This window comes from Panthera onca, chromosome C1 (genome assembly GCF_046562875.1).
Source record: "Panthera onca isolate mPanOnc1 chromosome C1, mPanOnc1 haplotype 2, whole genome shotgun sequence".
NCBI lineage: Eukaryota > Metazoa > Chordata > Mammalia > Carnivora > Felidae > Panthera > Panthera onca.
In genome coordinates, this window is record NC_138346.1 from 219,264,363 (window position 1) to 219,284,305 (window position 19,943).

At 63.7% G+C, this 19,943-nt stretch overlaps 2 protein-coding genes across 3 annotated transcripts; both read right to left on the reverse strand.

Annotated features, from left to right (window-relative positions):
• Window positions 1–92: 92 nt before the first annotated feature.
• Window positions 93–3,257, reverse strand: SMIM1 (small integral membrane protein 1 (Vel blood group)). 2 transcript variants are annotated; one of them, XM_060621170.3, is made up of 4 exons: window positions 3,072–3,257; window positions 2,718–2,851; window positions 1,023–1,168; window positions 93–846 (listed from the first exon to the last, which is right to left on the reverse strand). In XM_060621170.3, the coding sequence occupies exons 3-4, from the start codon at window positions 1,130–1,132 to the stop codon at window positions 720–722; spliced, it is 237 nt and encodes a 78-aa protein (XP_060477153.1). In that variant the 5' UTR covers window positions 1,133–1,168; window positions 2,718–2,851; window positions 3,072–3,257; the 3' UTR covers window positions 93–719. The 2 variants fall into 2 exon arrangements, with proteins under 2 accessions (XP_060477153.1, XP_060477152.1); XM_060621169.3 differs by having other exon boundaries at window positions 1,023–1,142; window positions 3,072–3,254.
• Window positions 3,258–4,173: 916 nt separating this feature from the next.
• Window positions 4,174–19,719, reverse strand: CCDC27 (coiled-coil domain containing 27). Its single transcript, XM_078452522.2, is given in 13 exon segments — window positions 4,174–4,408; window positions 5,949–6,053; window positions 7,867–8,079; window positions 8,378–8,455; window positions 10,780–10,910; window positions 11,054–11,375; window positions 11,684–11,779; window positions 12,671–12,832; window positions 15,945–16,099; window positions 16,649–16,744; window positions 17,972–18,104; window positions 18,509–18,816; window positions 18,819–19,719. Coding segments are annotated over 13 exon segments (2,166 nt in total). The 5' UTR covers window positions 19,060–19,719; the 3' UTR covers window positions 4,174–4,282.
• Between the last annotated feature and the right edge of the window lie 224 nt (window positions 19,720–19,943).

The following is a 19,943-nucleotide window of genomic DNA, read 5'->3' on the forward strand; positions in this document are numbered from 1 at the left end:
CAGAAGCCTCCCACTGTTGTCCGAGGGCCTCCAGCTGGCCTCACGTGGGCAGGCGCCTGGGGGGCCCCCGTGGGAGAGGCCCTCACCCAACCTTCATGCAACAGACTTTTAATGACTGCATCGGTGCACAGGTTCCCATCCGCCCTGGGCATGGCGGGGGCAGCGGCCTTCCTGCTGGCTCCAAGCCCCGGAGCAACTATGCCCACCGCACCGCAGACAACACTTGAGGGTGGCGCCCGCTCCCCACCCTGCCCAGGATCGACTTCCGGGATGGGGTCTCAGCCCGGGGAGCGGGGCGGGGCAGAGGGACATACATAGCCCCGCCTCCCCCAGAGCCATCCTTACAAAACCAGAGGGCCCAGAGGCCCACCCAGGCACCCCCAGCCCCATACAGCGCCAGCTCAGGGAGGACCCAGCTCAGACTGGGCCGAGTCTCCCGGCCACGTGTGCCCCTGGCTGGCTGCCTGTGCGAGGCATGTGTATATGTCATCGAGGACCTGTGTCCCTGTTCCTCTGCGTGCCCCTGGATGGCCAGTGACTGCTTGCTGCACAGTGGGGTCTGTGGGGGGGGGGGGCGACGAGTCTATGCACGTGGAGGAAACCTGGTGTATACGAGGATCCGTGTACATGAGGGTCTGTGCATGCAAAGGGGATTCTGGTGTACAGGGGTGTCCGCCCGGGCCCGCGTCCCCGGGCATATGCGTGCGTGCTGGGAAGCCTTATTTGCACTTGTGTACGTAGTAGCCGGTGACGTAGCCCAGGATGAAGACGGCCCAGAAGAGGGCCACTCCGCCCAGCACCTTCAGGGCGATGCCCAGCTTGCCTGAGCACAGCTTCCGGGAGATCCTGGAGAGGGAACCGCCAGCACGTGAGCCCGAGTGGGCTGCGGGGGCTGCGGGGGCTGGGCGGGGGAGGGAGGGGGGGGCAGTGGGCCCCGAAAGGAGGAGGGCCTGGCACTCTGCTGACACGCGGCAGGCGGAGGGCGTGACCCAGCGGGCGGGGCTCCTCCCCCCAGCCCTCACCTCGCCCAGCTTGAGGCCTCCTCCGTGCTGGACACGGCAGCCACGTGGACTTCGTCCCGGCTGCTGTCATCCCACCTGCTGTACTGGACGCCACTCTGCTGGGTCTGCATGCTGCCCGGGCTACGGCCAGAGGGGCAGGGGAGGGGCTGAGGGGAGGGGGCGGGGGGCTGAGGGGGGCGGGCGCTGAGGGGGCGGGGCGCAGGCTGAGGGGGGAGGGGCGGGCTGAGGGGGCGGAGCGGGGGAAGGGCAGAGGCACTCTCGGCGGGCTCCTCCTTTACCGGAACCTTCTCACCTGGCTCAGCAGGTGAACCGACGCCAAGTGGTCAAGCCACTTGCCAGGGTCACATGGGAGCCGGCAAAGCGGGAATCCAACCCAGGGAGGCTGCAAATCCGCCAAACCCTACCCTCAGGAATGTGAGAGGCTGCCTCCACCCAGGCCAGGCCCTCGCGGGGGCCTCCGGGACAGCTGCTGGGCCCTGGAGACTGGACGCGGCGGGTCCTTGGCCGGATAACTGCTGCCCCCCTCCCCGTTCCCGACAGATCAGGCCCCAGAGCTTCCCCGGAGGCGGGGAAGGACAGGGACGGGGCGGCGGCTGGTACAGGCTGGCTGGCTGGCCGGGGCAGGCGGGCAGCCCTGTCCTGTGTCCTCTGGCCTGCTCGACTTGCAGCCCCTCCCCCGACACCGCCTGGGGGAGAAGCTGGGGCCTGTGGGGGTGGGGGGGCGTCCAGGCGCCTCTCTTCCCGGGACCCCCTCCCAGGGACACTTGGGGAGGGGCTTAAAGGTACAGCGGGTCCCTGAACGGCAAGAGGCCGACACAGACACTGCTGAAACCCAGCAGTTCTTAAACTCCTGACGTGCCTCCCGGGTCCCAGGCCAGTGGGAGGAAGGGAGGAAGCCCATCTCGGAGCCTCAAGGCCTGCCTCTCAGGCGGGAGCCACCTGCTTGGTGGCAGCCACTCAGGTCAGTGGCCGTTCTCAGGCCCAAGGGAGGCCAAGCGCGCACTGAGTGTGAGTTCCGCTTTCCCAGGTGGGTCTGGGAAAGGGGCTACTGGGCCGACTCTGTTAGCTGTCTACCTAACGTCCACCTCCTTCCACCTGGGGGCACAATCCTTAGCCGGTTCCAGGCAGCAAGGTGCTGCCCTAAATGACAGCCGGGGGCTAATTCAAGCTTAATACCTCGGCCGATTGGCGTAGCAGGAGCTACAGGGTTTTTGCTCTCACGAGAGAAATAGCAGCGGCTTCTTTCTGGCCGCCCTGCAGTGATGGTCGGAGCTGCAGCAGCCATTTTGCTACCGGATAGCCACGCAGCGCCAGCCCTGACAGGGTGGGGGGTCTCCAAATCCACACCCATTACCCACCTGTGGGCTTCTTTGTGTGAGAAGACTCAACCCACACCTGTTCAAGTCTGGGACAAGGAATTCCCATCGTGTGCACCAGAAAGCATTCCCAACTGATGGAGACTGTGGCTTTCAAGCTGCCCTGACTGGACAAAGCCCCTAGAAGCCAGTGAAGTGCCCAGAGCTGGGCTCCTGAGGGCCTCACTCTCCAGCCCCCCACTGGAAGGTCCCGCCCTGTAGCAAGAGCCTGGGGCTGTGCTGCCCAGAGCCACCAGCCAAGCTGGGGGCCCTCGCGGGTACCACCCCATACCTTAGACCCCTTCACTCCCAAAGCACCCCCGAGGAGCCCACAACTTACAAAGGGAGTGTCCTGGCGAGGAAACCCAGACTCAGGCGCCCAGGAAGGTGGTCAGGTGGTCAGAGCCTGGCCAGTAGATCTCACCTCCTCCCAGGCCACAGGTCAAGGTCCGAGGTGCGGCCGATGCCTCCAACCTGAAAAATAGGGGGGAAAAAAACCCACAGAAAATAAAGTGTAGAGGACGGGCTCTGCGAGGAGCCGGGGAGGGAAAGGAGGAGCTCTGGGGTGTCCCGGGGCGGCCAGCAGGAACCAGATGGCCCTTTCCGGCTCGTGGCCGTCCCTCCACGGGTTGGGCCGGGGCGGGGCGGGGAGAGGGGGTCGCTTGGCCGGCCCAGACCCTCCCCCGCCTCCTACCCCGCAATTCCGCTCTCCCGGGCGACGCTCACAGGCCAGGGGGGCCGCGGCCAGGTCCACCTCCGCGGTCCGCCCGCACCAGGAAGCTGCGCCCCGACGCGCGTCCCACGGGCCCCTCGGCCCCCGGGCCTCCGAGCAGCGCAGACGTGCAGCCGGCCGGGAGGAGCGGGGCCTGGGGCGGGGCCTGGGGCGGGGTCAGGGGCGGGGCCAGGGGCGAAGCGAGCCGGGAAGCCGAGCCCAGGCCGCAGGTGCTCCCGGGGGCGCCGCCGGAGGGCGTGCAAGCTGCAGGGAAGGAAGGCAGTAGGTGCCGCGGGGGCGAGGGCCCGCAGGGGAGAGGGGACCGCGGGAAAGAGAAGCGTGTGAGGGAGGGCGTAGCAGGGGCGAGGGCACGCTGGGAAGGGGCGCCGCGAGGGAGAGGAGCTGTCAGGCGCGAGCGGCGGCTAGGGAGAGAGGCCGAAGGAGCCGCTGGGCCCTGGGGGGTCCCAGGCGTGAGAGCGGGGGTCCTCCACCAAGACCGCGCAGGGACGGGCTCGGGCGCAGAAGCGGGGCCCGGAGCCTCCGGACGCGCCTGGGTCTGATCCGAGAGTTGAGGCTGCCTGCAGGGGTGGGGTGGGGGGGCGCTGCGGAGCTCCCCGCTGCGTCCCTCCGGTTCGCGCCCTGGGCGAGGCGGGTCTGGCTGCGCGCACGGGTGCGGGCGGAGAGCAGAGCCGCGCCTGATGGGTTCCTTCATTCAGCGCCTGTTTATGTGCCCGAAGCCTGCGGTGCGCAGGACGCAGACAGAGGTGCCTGGCCGGCCGCCTGGAGCTGTCCCTCCCGCAGAGTGATGGAAAGGAACAGCAGCAGGAAAAACGGCCTCCATTCACCCTCTTCCAAAGGGGTCGCCCCAGCCAGGGAAGCCCCCATTTCGGAAGTGGCCCCCCGTGGGCCCAACTGAAGGAGCCGATAGGCACCCAGGCTCAGGCCTTCAAACCCCGGGGCCTCTGGAGGGGGCCCTTGCTCCGTGTGGGGGTCTCCCCAGGAAGGAGCCAGGGATGCGGATGGGGGCTGCGGACGGAACCCGAGCCCCCACGAGTCCCGGAGGGAAAGAGAAGCTGAGCCCATGGCCAAGGACAGGGTTTAATTCTAAAGCGAGAAGACCGGGCCACACACGATGGCCCCGCGAGCTGGGGCCCAGCGTCTGGGGGGGCGGGGGGCGCGTGGGCAGGCGGGCTCTACTTGGAGGCCAGCTTCTTGGACTTGCTCTGGGAGGAAGGGGCCTCCGACTGGTGCAGGGGAGGCATCCTGATGCCTTTCTGTTTCAGCTGATTGTAGTAGTCTGCTCGCTCAGAGATGATCCTCTGGGGAGGAGCACAGGCCGTGGCTGCGGGGGCGCCGCTGCTCCACCACCACCCCCCCAGCAAGGGCAGCCGGCAGCAGGGCCTGCACGGAGCACTGACACCGGCTCTCCAGGGGGGGAAAGCTGTGGTCTTGCAGCATTTGCGAACTTCTGTGCAGAAAACGCTCCCACCGCTGCTGGTCAGGCCCCGGGAGATGAAGCCCACAGAACTCGGAGTGGGGAAGAGAGCCCCTCCCCCCACGGGCCGCGGTCGCTCTCCCCTGAAGCAGCACTAGGTCCCCTGCGAATCTCCAGCAGCCCCTGACCGAGAGACCTCAGAGGCCACGGAGCCTGTCCCTCCAGGCCCTTCTGTCCTGCCCCCTCCCTCACCTCTCCTGCTTCACCGCCGGTCACTGTTTTGTGTCCTTTGTGTCCGACACTGGCAGGGGAAAGGATTCTTCCCTGACTACTGGGTGGTACGGAGGACCCTTCCCTCCCTCTCTCTCCCCTCCCTCTCTCTCCCCTCCCTCTCTCTCCCTCTCCTCCCCCTCCTTCTCTCTCCTTCTCCTCCCCCTTTTCTTCTCTGCCCCCTCCCTCTCCCTCTCCCCAAGCAACGGTAGCCAGGCTGCAGAGACCTCCCCCCAGGTCCTCTTGCAGGGCCCCCCTCCCCTGAGACCTTTGCCACCCTGCGGGATCGCCACTGGCCGCGGCCCCACCCCCACGGCGCAGAGGAAAGAAATCAGGTCTCAGGGAAACACGGGGCGCTGGAAGGGGACAGGCACTGGTGGCAAGCGCCCTGCCGTGGGAGGCTTGCGGCGTGGGGACCGAAGCAGCCCCTGTGAGCAGCACACGGGGCCACACAGAGCACGTGCAGGTCAAGGGCTCGGCTCCCAGGGCCCTCTCCCCACCACGCCCCAAGGCAGACGCGCTGTCTCCCACGTGCAGAGGGAAACTCCGTGGCTCTGAGCTCAAGTGACCCGGCCACAGCTTCTCAGCCGAGGACCACAGGGGTGATGACTGACCCCTGCCATCCCCAAAGTCTGCACCATGTTCCCTGCACCACCGTGCCCCTGTGAGGCCTCTGTTTGGGGTCAGCAAGATGACAGCGTGGGCCAAGGCCAGGGAGGGGTCTGTGCCAGGGTCCTGCCTGAACAGATGACTATCCCAGCTGAGGCCATGCCGAGGTGCTGAGAAGCATCCCTGAAGAGGCTGGGTGGGCCAGGGTCCCTGCTGCGGGGGAACCTCCAGGACTCCGGCAGCTCTGCCCCCCCCCCCCCCCCGTGCATCCCCTGCGGACTTGCTGCTGGGGGTCACCGAAGGCTGAGAGTGGCTAGCCTCGCCAGCTGTACAACATCGCCACCCTTTCGAGGGGTCCGGTCCCCCTCTGCCTGAGCAGAAAGTAAGGATGATCCCCGGGTGACGGCGAACAGTGACACAGAACCAGAATGGGGGTCCGTGGCATCCATGCTGGCTTCTCCCCTCCGCCTCTGGCTGCAGATTAGTCGGCGCCCGCCCAGAGATGCGGCCTCGGGGACAAGGAGGCAGCCCAGCGCCAAATGTACCTGCAAGGCCTCCAGAATGTCATAGTCAGAGATCTCAGTGGCCAAGGACTTGGTCCCGGAGGTGCTGAAGGTGGCCTGGATGATGTTGTTTCTTAGTCTTTCGAGCTGTGAGCAAAGGGAAGGAGCGGGGGAGTCACCACCCCGGCTTGAAGCTTTTCAGAAGGTAGACGTGCCCTCGCTTTTCACAGCCGCAGAAACAGGAAGAGGTCGGAGAGGCCGGCTGGTCTGCCCGTGAGCTACAAGGGGCCGGATCCAAACCCAGGCCCAGGGGGCCCGACACCAAGGCTTTAAGACTTTCTACTGCTTTTTTTTTCCTTTTTAATTGAAAAAGAAATGGTTTTAAAAGGGAGGGGGGGACCAGAGCTCTGAACAACCCCCCACCGGGCCACCCCCTTCCCCTAGGGAACTGGTGCAGCCCCCTCCCGACCCCAGGGCGCCCTGCGAGCCTGTCAGCCCCTCCCTGTTAGCATTAGAGGGGGCACTTGGGGGTCCCTCCTTCCTTGCCTCGTGCTGCTGGCGGTAACTAGCCGCTGACAGGGCATTAACCGGGTGTTGACGAGGACGGGGCTCAGGCTGTCTGGTCTCGCTGCCATCGGCCTGGCTGTGCACGTGCAGGGCCCCAGCCCGCCTCCACCCGCCTGTACCCCACAAGCCCTCAGACAGGGCCCCCCGAGTTCTGGCGGCGGCACGCTAGCAGCTCCTCGGCCTCCGCGTCTGGAAGCCCCGACAGAGCAGGAGGGCCAAGGGGGAACCAGCCTGAAGAGGCTGCAGGAGGGTTCACTTTGGCTCCGGGACAGAGGGGATGTTAGGAGCCCCGGGACCTTGGGCGGGGGTGGGGGGGGCTCCCATGTTTTCCAGTGTGGACCGATGCCAGCTCGGTGCTGGCATTGCACTGGTGTGGGGGTCTCGCCCTCTCTACTGGAGGTGGCCATCAGCTGGGGTGTCCGGCCACAGTGCCCCACGCCCGGGCTGTCTCAGGCATCACTGGCAGGTCCTGGCACCCCTTCCTGCCAACCCCAGGCCTAGGCTCACCCTCTCAGCACAGCGCTCCAGGCCCTACTAGACAGACTTGAGACCCCAGCACCCAGCACCCCGCTAACGCTCCAGCTGGGTGGGACACCACTTGATGAAAGATAGCGGGGGGGGGGGGGGGCTCGGTAATGCCCTCAGAGCCGCCCAGCAGGAGGCTGGCCCCCCATGGGGAGTTGGGCGCACCTGGGTGGCCACAGGCACTCTGGGTGGGAAAGAGAGAGGACCTTTCCCTTTGCCGCTTTTCGGATTCTAAATCAAGTCAGCTCTTCCGCCGGTTTCCTTTTCCGCCTGGGGGGGGTCCCTCATAGCAGAGGGCACCTCGGCTTCCCTCTGTGCCTCTGCTCACGTCCCGTCCCATGTAGGGACTCCGATATGGGATCCTGCTCTTCAAATCCCAGCACCACCCCTGCGCGGCCCTGGGGGCTCAGACGCGTTACTTAACCTCCCCTGCTGCGGGTGCCTTTACGTACACAGTGAGGACGCTGAGAATACCTGCTTGTAGCTTTGTGCACGAGGTTAGAACACTTCAGCGAGCTGCTTAGAACGGTGTCAGACCCATGGCAAGCACCCCGTAACTTGCAAGGAGATGGTGGCGTTACTAGCATACCCCCTGACCGCAGAGCCCCCCTTCCTGGGCGGCCAAGCCCTGGTGCCCACTCCCAGCACAAGTCAAGGCAGCGACTCCATCCACGAAGCGGGCGAGGCTGCCCCCGCCTCGGGGCCGAAGTGTGCAAGGCCCCTCACACCTCTGCTGTCTCCACCACCATTTCTGGAGCGCAGCTCTGCGCCAGGGGGGCCGGGATATGAGGGGGGGAAGAGCCTGAGCCCCTGCTCACTCCCTGAGCTCCCCAGCCTGGGGCGCCCTGGCTCTGCACGCGGGGCCTACCCGGGACTGCGCGCTCTCCAGGGCCACGCGGGCCTGCAGCTCCGCCTGCTGGATCATCTCGTTCCTGCTCCCCATCTCCTCCTGCAGCCACTTCTGTCTCTGCAGCTGGCCCTCCTTCTGGCTCACCTGGTCCTGCAGCTGGCTGACCTTGGCCTCCAGCTCCGAGATGATGTGTTCCTGCTTGGCAAGTCTGCTCTGCAGCTCCGCCACTTGCTGCGGGGGCGGAGGGGGGGAGGGAGGACGGGGGAGTAGGGTCACCGTGTTCCCCGCCCCTTTGTCCCCCCAAGACGGCCGGCGTCGCCGAGTTCAAGCCAGATGTGGAGTCAGCAGTGGCGAGGAGCCTCTGTGTGCACCTGCGTTCCAGCCACTGCCGATGGGGGTGACGCCTGACGGAGGGGGGCCCCCGACTGACTGCGAAGGGGGTTCGGGGCTCACCTCCCCCACGCTGCGTCAGGACTTACAGCAAAAACAGCAAGATCTGGCTGACCGTTTAACCACGCCTGGCGGTCACCTGGCAGAGGAGAAAGTTGTCCTTCTCCATGAGGCCCATCATCTCTTCGTGTTTCTTGTCTTCCCGGAGATTGGAGAACTGGAAGGCAGAAGGGGGGTTGGCTCAGGGAACGGGAGGACGGACGGGACACCGGTGTCCACCCGTCTCCCCGAGCCTCAGTGCCACAGAAGCCGCAGGACCCCTGCCAAGGGCAGGGAGAGGGACGGGGGGCCTGCAAACACGCGGGGAGCTGGGCAGAGCCAAGGGGGATGGGTGCTGAGCCAGCAGCGGGGACAGCTGACGCGCCCAGCTCCCTCCCGGAGTCCCCCAGTCTCAGGAGTTGGAGGTGCGGCTGCTTCTGGGTGTGGAGCCTCGTGTGGGGTGGGGGTCGGTGGTGACCATTGCAGGAACTGAGTGGCAGACCGGTCCCCAACCTTGAGCGGCGAGGAGCCTGCCCCTTGTCAGCCTGGCGGGAGGCTGGGGGCCGGGGTTTGGCAGAGGCCCTCCGGCGGGGGAGGTGCCAGGCTCAGTGTGGGGGTGGCGACCCCAGGCTCCAGATGTGGGCTCCCCCCCACCCCCTGGGCCTCCCGGAACACCAGCAGCTGGGCCTTTACATCACAGGCAAGAAACCCTCCCAGGTGCCAGATTCCGGGGCAATCTGAGCAAATTAAGAGGAAAGCCCTAACGAGACGACCTTGAACGCTGGGCTGACGGGGGCCCGTGTGCCCTTGTGCGTGAAGCACAAAATGAGCACCGCGTGGCCACTCCGCTCGGCCCTGACGCTGGAGCAAAGCTCTCTCGCGAACGACAGAGACCGAGGCGGAGGGACACAGGACACCTGCAGGAGAGAGAGAGATGTTGCAGTAATTAAGGCCGGCAGCCAGGAGTGTTGCGCGAGGTCAGACCGGCCACCGATCTTGTTCGGAGAACAAGGCGGATCTGGGAGGTGTCAGTGTGACAAAGGCAGGAGGGAGGAGGCTGTGGAGAAAGTGCGGAGAACGAGGAAAGCACGGCAGACGGACCAGGAGACTGGAAGAGGAGGGGGAACCGGGTCTAGGGACGCCAGGAGGACGGAAGGTTCGAGAGACAAGAGGAGGAAACGAAAAACCGAGATAAACGTGAGCTTCCAGAACCACAGGACACGCGTTCCCGGTTGGTCCCAGAGAGCCCAGGACGGTGAACCGGCCGCGATGGCACAAGTCTGCCAGCTTTCAGGGCACCGGGGACCAGGACGGCACCGCGCCACCCGGCGTGGGCCCGGGCGAGCAAGAGGCGGGGACACACTGACGGAAGGCGCTGTCCCGGCCACACTCTGCCGCCAAGTAGAAGCAGGCCGTTCACAGAGTACGGTGTCCCCCCAGTTTACACTTACTCATTTAAAAAAAAAATTTTTTTTTAATGCTTATCCATTTTTGAAAGGGAGATAGAACGCAAGCGGGGGTGGGGCACAGAATCTGAAGCAGGCTCCAGCCTCTGAGCTGTCAGCACAGAGCCTGACTTGGGGCTCGATCCCACGGACCGTGAGATCACGACCTGAACCAAAATCAAGAGTCCTATGCTTAACTGACCGAGCCACCTGGGCACCCCAGAAGGCCTTTTTTTTTAATTTTTTATGAAAAAAAAAATTTTTTTAATGTTTATTTATTTTTGAGAGAGACAGAGACAGAGCTCAAGCCGGGGAGGGGCAGAGAGAGAAGAAGACACAGAATCCGAAGCAGGCTCCAGGCTCTGAGCTGTCAGCACAGAGCCCGACGCGGGGCTCGAACTCCCGAACCTCGAGATCATGACCTGAGCCGAAGTCAGATGCTCAACCGACTGAGCCACCCAGGTGCCCCCACCTACTCATTTTTTTATCAAAAGATCGCTGCAGGATGCACTCCCATGAAGACGCGGGAGTAGGTCAGAAGAGAGAGTGGACCTTAATCCTCATTCCGGAAGCCTGTGTTTCAGCCCCAGGCAGGCGTGTGCTGCTGACAACGTGCCCCTACCCGCACCCCCCTGGGGGTCCTGGGTGGGGGACACCGGCGGACCTCCCTGCGTTGGGGACCCCAGGCAGGGGAGGAAGGAGGAAGCAATAGATAATGTGATGATGCAGAAAGTTCCAGAACGGGCGTTGGAAGCATGCCGTCCGGGAACCTGCAGAGCGATTCCTAAGGAAGAGTTGAGAGCGGCCGCCGTGGGGGAGGGGCGCGTGAGGGGGAGGAGGGTGGACACACCTACTGGGGCGACGAGCCTGTGGGACTCCTTGATTCTTTACGCTGTGAGTGTGAAAAACTTCGAGGAAACACGGTGCTCAGCTAGGGGCGGGTGGACGCGGGGCGGGGTTCCTGGGAAGCGGCCCGGAGCCGAGCGGCCCGGGGTGGACGGTGCGGGGCCGCCCCGGCTCCCGGCTCCCAGTGCCAGGGTGACAAGGGCACGGCCACCTTGTTGGACATGGCGCGTAGCTGGTCCTCCCGCTCCCGAAGCTCCCTCTGCAGGGCCTCGTTCTCCGTGTGCACCCGCCGCAGCCGGGACTCCTGGAAACCCACTCGGCGTTGTAAGGACGTGATGGCTCCTGCGTGAGCGCCGTGGAGGAGAGGAGCGAGGGGAGGGGCCTGAGAAGCCGGGCTGAGGGTGGCGGCCTCCCGCCCCGCGGGCCTCCGTCCCTTGCCCCCCCCCCCGCCCCGCCCCCCAGGCTCCCGGGCCCCGCGGCCGCACCTGTCGCGAGCGAGTATCTGGTCCTGGTCACCTGCAGCTCGTCCTGGAGCTCCCAGATCACCTGCTCGTACTCCTCCAGCTGGGCCACCAGCTCCCGCTCGAAGGCCTCTTCCAGGGAGCTCGAGCTTCTCTTAGACTGAGCCTCGGCCCCCTGCACCTCCTCCTCCTCCTCCAGCTGCTCCACCTCCTCCACCTCAGCCCCCTCCTCGGGCGCAGCCTCCCCGCTGCCCGTCCCGCCCTCTGCTTCTCCCGCCTCGTCTTGTTGGCCGCCATCCACTTCCAGGTCCTTGCCCCTGCGGGTCGCGGAACACTCGTCCTGCGGCTGGGACACGGAAGGCACGCCGGGCAGGAGTGCACTGGGCGTGGGGCCGCGGCCCCCCCAAGCCGGGGCAGGGTCAGCCTCGTCCACTCGGAGACCCTGGCACCCCCCGGGGCAGGGGGGCTGGAGTCCCGCCACCCTGCACCTGTTCCCCCCAGGTGTGTCTGAGGGCCTACGACTGGGGAAAGGCCAGCAGGTGAGAGCTACGGGTGGGACACCGTGGCCTGGGCCCCGCCCGGCTGCCCTGCAGATGTGGCCCGGGGTCAGGCCTCGCCCCGCCCCCCCCACCCCGTTTCCCGACAGGCCCGCACCTGCCTTCTGTGCTGCAACTCCTCCTCGTCTCCGAAGAAGGGTCTCAGGATGCTCAGCTTCCCCAAGGGCTTTGGTGCAGACTCTGAGGGCTGCTCCTGTAAGACGCCTGCGTGAGCCTCGGCTCCCCCGGGGGGTGAGACCTGTCCTTCTGGAAGGGGACAGCAGCCTCTCCACGTTGCAGGGGAGGGAGGGGAGCCAGCGTCCTCCTGCCAAGGGTGCTGTGTTGCTGAGAAGAGGCGCGGTGGCCTGCACGTGAGCAGGCCCATGTTTCCTGTGGCTCACAGCTCTCTAAGCGCCCCCGGGGGAGGGGTGCTGGGGAGCAGGGAAGGCAGGCTGACGCCCCCAGGCCCCCGGAGATTCCTGCTGCCCCTGCCTGCTGGCACCGTGCCATCGGTGTCTGGTCCAGCTTTCTCTGGTGGCATCTCGGGGGTCCCCGCCCCTGCCTCATGTGTGCCCCCAGCATAATGCTGGGCTGTATCCTCAGGGATGAAAGAAATCAAGTTTTAGAAAAGACCAGGCGACTGCTTCCCCGAGCCCTACCAGCACCTGCCTGGTTCAGCCCTCTGTCCAGACCTGGGAAGGGGCAGCACCCCCCCCCCCTGCTTTATAGGCAAGGACACTGAACGTCCTGCAGGCAGAACAGACCTGGCTCATCTGAGCCGCCACACCCACCGGGTCCATGTCTCAGCCCCGGATGCCACCTTCAGGGCTCCTTCCATCCTTCAGGGTCTCGGAGGATCCGGCCCTCATCTTACGGGAAGGAAGCGGAGTCCAGACAGACACACCTCCGGCCCCAGGGACCAAGCAAGCGGGCAGCAAAGCACAGGGGTCTGTTTCTACGTGGAGCCCCCGCCCCCACCAGGACGTGGCAGGCTTCCGGGACGACGGGGCACTTGCGGGGGGGCCCGAGGGCTACCCGGAGCTTTGGACCCTTAGCGGCAGAGCTCGTGGCTCAGGCCCCCTGCTCACCCCGTGCCCTGACATACCAGTATCTCTTGGCTTTTGCTTTGGAGGAGGAATTTCAGCTGCTTCTTCAAGGCCTCCCTCTCCTCCTGGAGGGCCGCGACCTCCTCGTCTTTCTTCCCAAGCAGGACCTCCAGCTGGGACAGGCGCTGCACCTCCTCCCCCGGCGTCCGCAGGCAGTGATCCTGCACAGAAGCGCAGGTGGCCCCCATGTGCCGCTCGAGCCCCTCCCGGGCCCACCCTCTCCGGGCGCCTGCAGACCGGCAGCTCTGAGCCCAGGAAGGGCAGGCCTGCCGTTCAGGCACCCTGAAATCCCAGCCACCCCTGCCTAAGGGCAGGTCCCAAATCCTTGCCTGGGGGGTGGGCTCCTGGTACCTGCCCTTCAGGCCTGGCCCCAGCCACCCACCCCCGCCCCGGGGCCTTGTCAGAGAGCCCCGCCGTCTGCCCCTCCACCTTCTGTGCTCAAAATCTCGGTGCCCCCAGTTCCTCAGAGTCGGAGACACGATACAGATGTTTTTGGACAAACGGAAACCGGAGGACTTGCCACCAGCAGATCTGAGCTGAGGCCGGAGGGAGGTGGTCCAGGCACAGGTGCCGGAGGAAAAGGAGGCAGCTAGGAAGCCCTCCAGATGTTTGGGATTTAAGTGCCAGGCTTCCACGGGGCCCACGAGTCAAAGAAGCAGATGCGCCAAGGAGGTTAGAAGTTTGAAACGGAACAATGATCAACATCAAGACATATGGAGATTTGTAGGGTGAGGCCGAGGCCACGGAGGGCACGGATTCCGAGCCCCACGCGCACCGATTGGGGCCCAGAGGGAACCAACGGGCTAGCCATCCACCTCAGGGCTTCAGAAAAGAGCTGAGGCTGTGGCAGAGGAGAGGGTGGACGAAGATCTGGGAGGGTGGGGGAGGGGAGAGGGGGCGGAGCCAGCAGCATGGCGGGGGGAGGGGCGGAGCCAGCAGCATGGCGGGAGGGCGGAGCCAGCAGGAGGGAGGAGTCAGCAGCATGGGGGGGAGGGGCGGAGCCAGCAGCATGGCGGGAGGGCGGAGCCAGTAGGAGGGCGGAGCCAGCAGCATGGGGGGAGGGGCGGAGCCAGCAGCATGGCGGGAGGGCGGAGCCAGCAGCATGGGGGGGGAGGGGCGGAGCCAGCAGCATGGCGGGAGGGCGGAGCCAGCAGCATGGGGGGGGAGGGGCGGAGCCAGCAGCATGGCGGGAGGGCGGAGCCAGCAGGAGGGCGGAGCCAGCAGCATGGGGGGGGAGGGGCGGAGCCAGCAGCATGGCGGGGGCGGGGGGTGGGGGGATCTGAAGGAATGCGGAACTGCTTATACAATTACGTTAAAATGACTTTGCCAAAATCGCACCTCTTTCCCCTGCCATAGTGATCGAGACCCACGCATGTGTCCCAAACTGGACAGCGGTGGCTGGAAAGGGCATGTTCGGTGCGACTGGGGGCTTGTGGCTGCAGGTGGCTCTCTGGCCTCCCTCCAGTGATGAAGCATCACCTCGGCCAGTTCAGACCAGGCAGAGATGAGGAAAAGACAGCCCTAAGGACACTTTCCGAGCTCCTGGAGGTAGCCAAGCCTGCAGCCCTTCCCCAGGCCCGTTCACATCCGCCAGCTGGTAATACCCCTTCCCGCTGTTTGCCTAAGAACACCGTGTTGCAAAGAACATTCTTTTACACAGATCTGTGTGGCTCTAGCTAATTAGAGCCTCAGGCTTTCCCCAAAGTGGTCCCAGGATGTCAACACTTTCAAAGTTGTGAAATCTATCAGAAAATGTCCAGGCAGTTTCGGGAATCAAAGGTAATACGAAGACCCATGGACCCACACCCTCAGGGTTTTGTGTGCCCACCAGCTACTCAACATTTTGTGTGCTCATCTCCATGACGGCCATGAAAGCTTCACCAGCTTTAAGACAACTACAGAAGCAGGTTCTAAGAAAAGACTATTAACGTTGATAAACACCTAGCAGGACAGATGGAGAGAAAGAGAGAGGGCAGGAGTTAGCACCATCAGGAATGGAAAAGAGGCATGCTTTCTCTCTGCAGAAATTAGAGGGGTAATAAAACACCATCCTGTACAGGACTAGGCCAATAAATTTGAAAATTTACATGAAACAGACACATTCCTAAAAAAAACAAAAAACAAAAACATCGCTTCCCCAAACTGAAACAAGAGGGAGAAGGAACTCTGAATATCTTTCAAGGAGGTGACTTCATTATTTGTAGAACCTTCTCTCTGAGGACTCTGCAGGAGTCCTCAGTGATGAATTCTTCACCAATCTTGTGTAGACCCTTCCAGAGGATAGAGAACGGAAGGGAGAAAATGCCTCCCAACTTTTCGATGGTTTTTTAAAAAAAAAACTTCTTGGGGCGCCTGGGTGGCTCAGTCGGTTAAGCGTCCGACTTCGGCTCAGGTCATGATCTCACGGTCCGTGGGTTCGAGCCCCGCGTCGGGCTCTGTGCTGACAGCTCAGAGCCTGGAGCCTGTTTCAGATTCTGTGTCTCCCTCTCTCTCTGACCCTCCCCTGTTCATGCTCTGTCTCTCTCTGTCTCAAAAATAAATAAATATGAAAAAAAAAAATTTAAAAAAAAAAAAAAAAAAAAAAAAACTTCTTAAGTTTATTATTTATTTTGAGAGAGAGAGAGAATCCCAAGCAGGCTCGGCATTGTCAGCATGGAGCCGGATGCGGGGTTCAAACCCATGAACCGTGAGATCATGCTCTGAGCCGAGATCCAGAGTCGGGCGCTTAACCGACTGAGCCACCCGGGCACCGCTTGGTGGTTTCTTTAGAGGCCAGATTTACTCTGACACCAAAAGCAAACAAGAGAATTACCAGACAGGTAAATTACGGGCCGTCCTCTGTCACAAACAAGGATGCAGAGAATCAAATCCCAACAAATCAACTCGTAGGTAGATCTTTGCACACCGAGCTGGTTGTTAATCTTTAAGAATACATCCTCCCAAGTGGAAATATCGGGTCAAAGGCATGTGAATGGTTGAGGTCATGACTCGTGGGGCGAGCTGCATGCCAGGGGGTGGGACCCACGCCAGCTTAATCCGCTGCCCACTGGGGTGAAGGCGCACGGGGGCTGCAGGGTTTGGAAACGTCTGATTCACGGAACCGGAAGAGGGAGCTGGGGGTCAGCTTCGGCCGCGTCTGGGGACCTGCCTGAACAGCTGACCGGATCCCCGGACGAGAGCCCCTGGGGTGGCCGCGGCCCTCCTCTCCAGCGGGATGCGGAGCTGGGGCATGCGGCTCAGGGTCTGTGCCCAGGGCTCTGCACACGGCCGTACCTTCTCATGGATGACGGAGATGTACCAGGGCACGTGCTTTCTCAGCTGGCTGTGCGCTAGGACTGGGCTGCTGGGGACCGGGCTTATCATCCGGGATTCGCTTGTCCTCAAATAGTTGAACTCACAGGCGCTCTTACTAAAGGGAAGGAGGCGCCCTGTCGAGAAGCGGGGGGCAGTCAGACTAGTCCCATGCTGAGCTGTCCCAGGGCCTTCCATGATCGTGTCCCCCCCAGAAACCCTTCACTGCCCGGCCGGGCTCACCACACCCCTACTTGTGACCACCCTTGTCCATCCTTCCCCACCTGCCCAAGTGTGTTTTGAAGAAAGGGAGGGAAATGGTGAAAGCAGCCCTGCGAGATTCCCGGGGCCTGGGGGCCAGGACAGCAGGGGTCATGCTGATGCCGTGGTGCGCCAGGTGGCCCAGACATTTGTGAGGGGTTTCCTGGCGTTCAGACAAAGGAGACCTCTGCGTGCAGAGATCGTCTTTGGATAAAGGACAGAAAGTATATTCGTGTGTGGGAACAGTGTGTTCTACTCAAGGAGGGACGCACCCTGTGTCAGAGACACAGAGCCAGGCAGGTGGTCCCCACGGGGCAGGATCAGGGAGGCCTGGGGAGAGCAGGGGCCGGGGGCAGGTACAGGCAGAGGCCTCGGGTCTGGCATGATGAGGAGAGGACCCCGGTGGCAGCCGGCCCTGCCCTCACCGTCCACCTGCTGGCTGGAGAACGGGTCCTGGGTCGCCTTCCAGGAATCGAGTGCCACGCGCAACTCCTCGGATAACTCGGCTGAGATGGCTGAACCTGCAGGGGGTTCAAGACGCCAGCTGATGGCCGCTAAGGCTACACCTTCCATGACCTCCAGGGCAGGAGCCACGCTTCCATTTCTTTGTAAACCTCAGGTGGGATTAAAGGTGCCGTGTCAGGGGACCTGCGGGAACCCTGGGACTGAACGTAGACACGGTTCCGTCCTCCTGCCCGCGTTGGTGTGCCGGCCCAGAGCAGCAGGTGCAGCTGAGTCTCTCCAAATGGAGGCACCCCTCCCCGGAAGGACCCCGCATCTCCTGTAAAAAAGGCTCAGCTTCATGGTATCTGAGAAGCCCCTCTGTCCCGAAGGGCAGACCCAGCTGCCCCCGAGCTGTCACGGTTCGCGCCACGAGCAGCATGCAGGACGCATTGTGGTCCCCCAGCCATCCCGGCCAGCCCAGCCCACAAGTCCTGGATGGGGAGCACAGGCCGCTGAGGTCCCAGGCCTGACAAAGGGGCGCTGGTAGGGGCCCCCACCTCGGACACGAACAAGCTCCTGTTCCCGGCCACAGCACTAAGCCTCCATTGCCCTGTCCCTTCGGACAATGTCATGTGCGGGCACGTGGGCCCAGTGCAGGCTGGGACCTGAGGGGTATGGGGTGCTGCCTGGCCTGGCCAGTACCCCTTGGTGACCACGGTGTGCCCGGCTGCCCTCTCAAAGCCCCCGGTTCTCCCGGGTCAGAACGGGGCCTGGCACCACCAGGCGGCTGTCAGGCTCCTCACAGGGGTTTGTTCCTGTCTTTGGCCTTATGACCCCTTTTTGGCAGCTTCCAGAATTTTCAACATTCTCCCCCCTCCCCCAAGCGTATTGAGTCAGCTGAAGGAGACCAGGGAAAAGAAAGGAGGCTTTACCTTCCCTCCCTCCTCCCACCCCTCCTCCTCCCACACCCCCCTCCTCCCACCCACCTCCTCCCATCCCTCCTCCTCCCAGCCTTCCCTCCTCCCACCCCTCCTCCTCCCACCCCCCTCCTCCCACCCCCCTCCTCCCACCCTTCCCTCCTCCCACCCCTCCCCCTCCCATCCCTCGGCCTCTGCCTCTGCTGCTGGTTCCACCTGGGGCTCCTGCCCACACAGCGAGTTTCAGCAGCAGCAGCAACCGCGGCCACCGCGCACAGCCACCGCGGGCCGCCGCTCTGGCTGACATGTGCCAGCAGGGAATGCCGCCCGACTCCATGGGGGAAGGAGGCGGTTTCAGGCGGGAGCCCCCTGGTCGGTGGCTCTCACCGTAAGGACACATGGACGTGGCCCTGGTGCTGAACCGAGGGCAGTCAGGCCGCGCGAGGAACAGCTTTCTCAGCTCCTCCAGTTCGGCCGTGAAGCTGGTGTCCTCGGCGCTGGCGTCTTGCTTGCGTCCGTCCTGGTGGAGTGGGGACAACGAGACACTGAGAGAGGAGACCCTGGAAGCCGCCTGCCCCTCTCCCCGAGCACCGCGAGCTTCAGGACAGCATGTGCACCGGCTGGAGACATGGCGGCATCCGCCTGGGGAGTCCTTGGGGACCCTGGGTTGGCTCTCTGGTCTCCTGGAGCCTGAGGTACATCCAGGGACCTTCCGGCTGTGCTTCCCCTCCCCCCCCATCCTCTCCTCTCCCCGTTGGCTCCTCCTGGAGACCCCTCTGAGGAAGGCTCAAGGCGGACGGTGCCTCCTCACTCACGGGCTCTGCACCCCCCAGAATCTGCCCTTCTGGGGCCATCTCCGGAGCGTATCTGGAGGCCTTCGGTCGAGGGGCAGAAGCAGGCCGTCCGCCCGCCGGGACCCCGTACCATCTTCCTGTAGAAGCGGCTGAGGGCCCGAGCCGACTTGCTGAGGCCGTGCCACCCGCAGCTGCCGTGGCCGGCCACGCTCTGCAGGAGCAGCACGCCCTTCTCCAGCGGGTTGGGCTCCAGGCTGCGCTTCTTGGGGGGAAGGGCTCCGGCCCGCAGCATCCTCAGGGCAGGTGCAGAGACCGCGGTCGGGCAGCGGAAGGACGCCGTGGACGGTCGGCCTCTGCGGGAGCCGGGCTCACGGGTACGCCTGCTCAGGCCCGGGCGGGACCGGCTCCGGAAGCCCCGCGTCCTGCGGGATCCGGGAGCGTGTGTGGCATCACTGACGTCTCCATAGAAACAGGCCGTGCCATTTGGCCTAATTTTCTGTGATTCGTCTTAACTTCCTGCCCGCGAGGGGACCCAGAAGCTGTTCCCAGGAGAGGCGGCCGAGGCCCCGGCGGCCCGGTCCCTTCTTGTCTCTGTCCTTCCCCCCACCCCCCATCAGTGCTCTGCCTTACCTGAAGTTGGACCCCGCTGCCGTGGCTCCGATATGGAAATTTAAGAAGCATTTCGTTTCTTGTATAATTTTTTTTTAAGTTTGAGAGCAGTCACGTGCGCACCAGCAGGGTAGGTGGGGAGGGGCAGAGAGAGAGAGAGAGAGAGAGAGAGAGAGAGAGAGAATCCCAAGCAGGCTGCACACTGTCAGTGCAGAGCCCAACACGGGGCTCGAACTCACCAACTGTGAGATCATGACCTGAGCCGAAGTCAGACGCTTCACCGACTGAGCCACCCAGGCGCCCCTCTCCCCTGAATTTTTGCGACAGACTCTTAATTTACACTCACTCCCTCTGAATTCATCCCCGCCCCGTGCAAGCCTGCTCCCTCACCGCACCGCTTGTCTGAGAGCGGGGCTCCGTTCGCACAGCCCGCAGCAAGGAGCGTGCGAGGCACCCCCAGGTCACACCGCGAGTGCCACCCTGTGTTCCTTGCAGGCGTCGGTCCAGGCGCGGGTCCCATACTCACGTACGTGGCGCACACCCACACGCGCACAGACCCGCACACACACGTTCACGCACGAAACCCCGTCTGGTTTGGGTGGGAACCCACATTCTCCTATGACTGGTCCCTGGGAAGCCACGTCCCCTCTCGGGGCCGATTTTCTCATCTCTGCAATGGGGGTAAAGATAATCCCCAGCTCACAGAGCCGGCGTGAGGATTCAGTCGGGAAAAGTAGATAAAGAGCTGAGGCGCGTAGTAAAGATGACCTGTTGTTAACTATGATCATCGTTAACTACCCTCATCCTCAGTCCCACCACCTGTTTGCCATCCTAGAGGGACCGGGCCCAGCTGGGTGGTTGAGAAGGAGGACAAAACAGGGGCCTAATGAATCACATGTGGCACTGACCTCTGCTTTCACTGATGTTCACCGTCAGCAGTCTGGACGCCAAGGAGC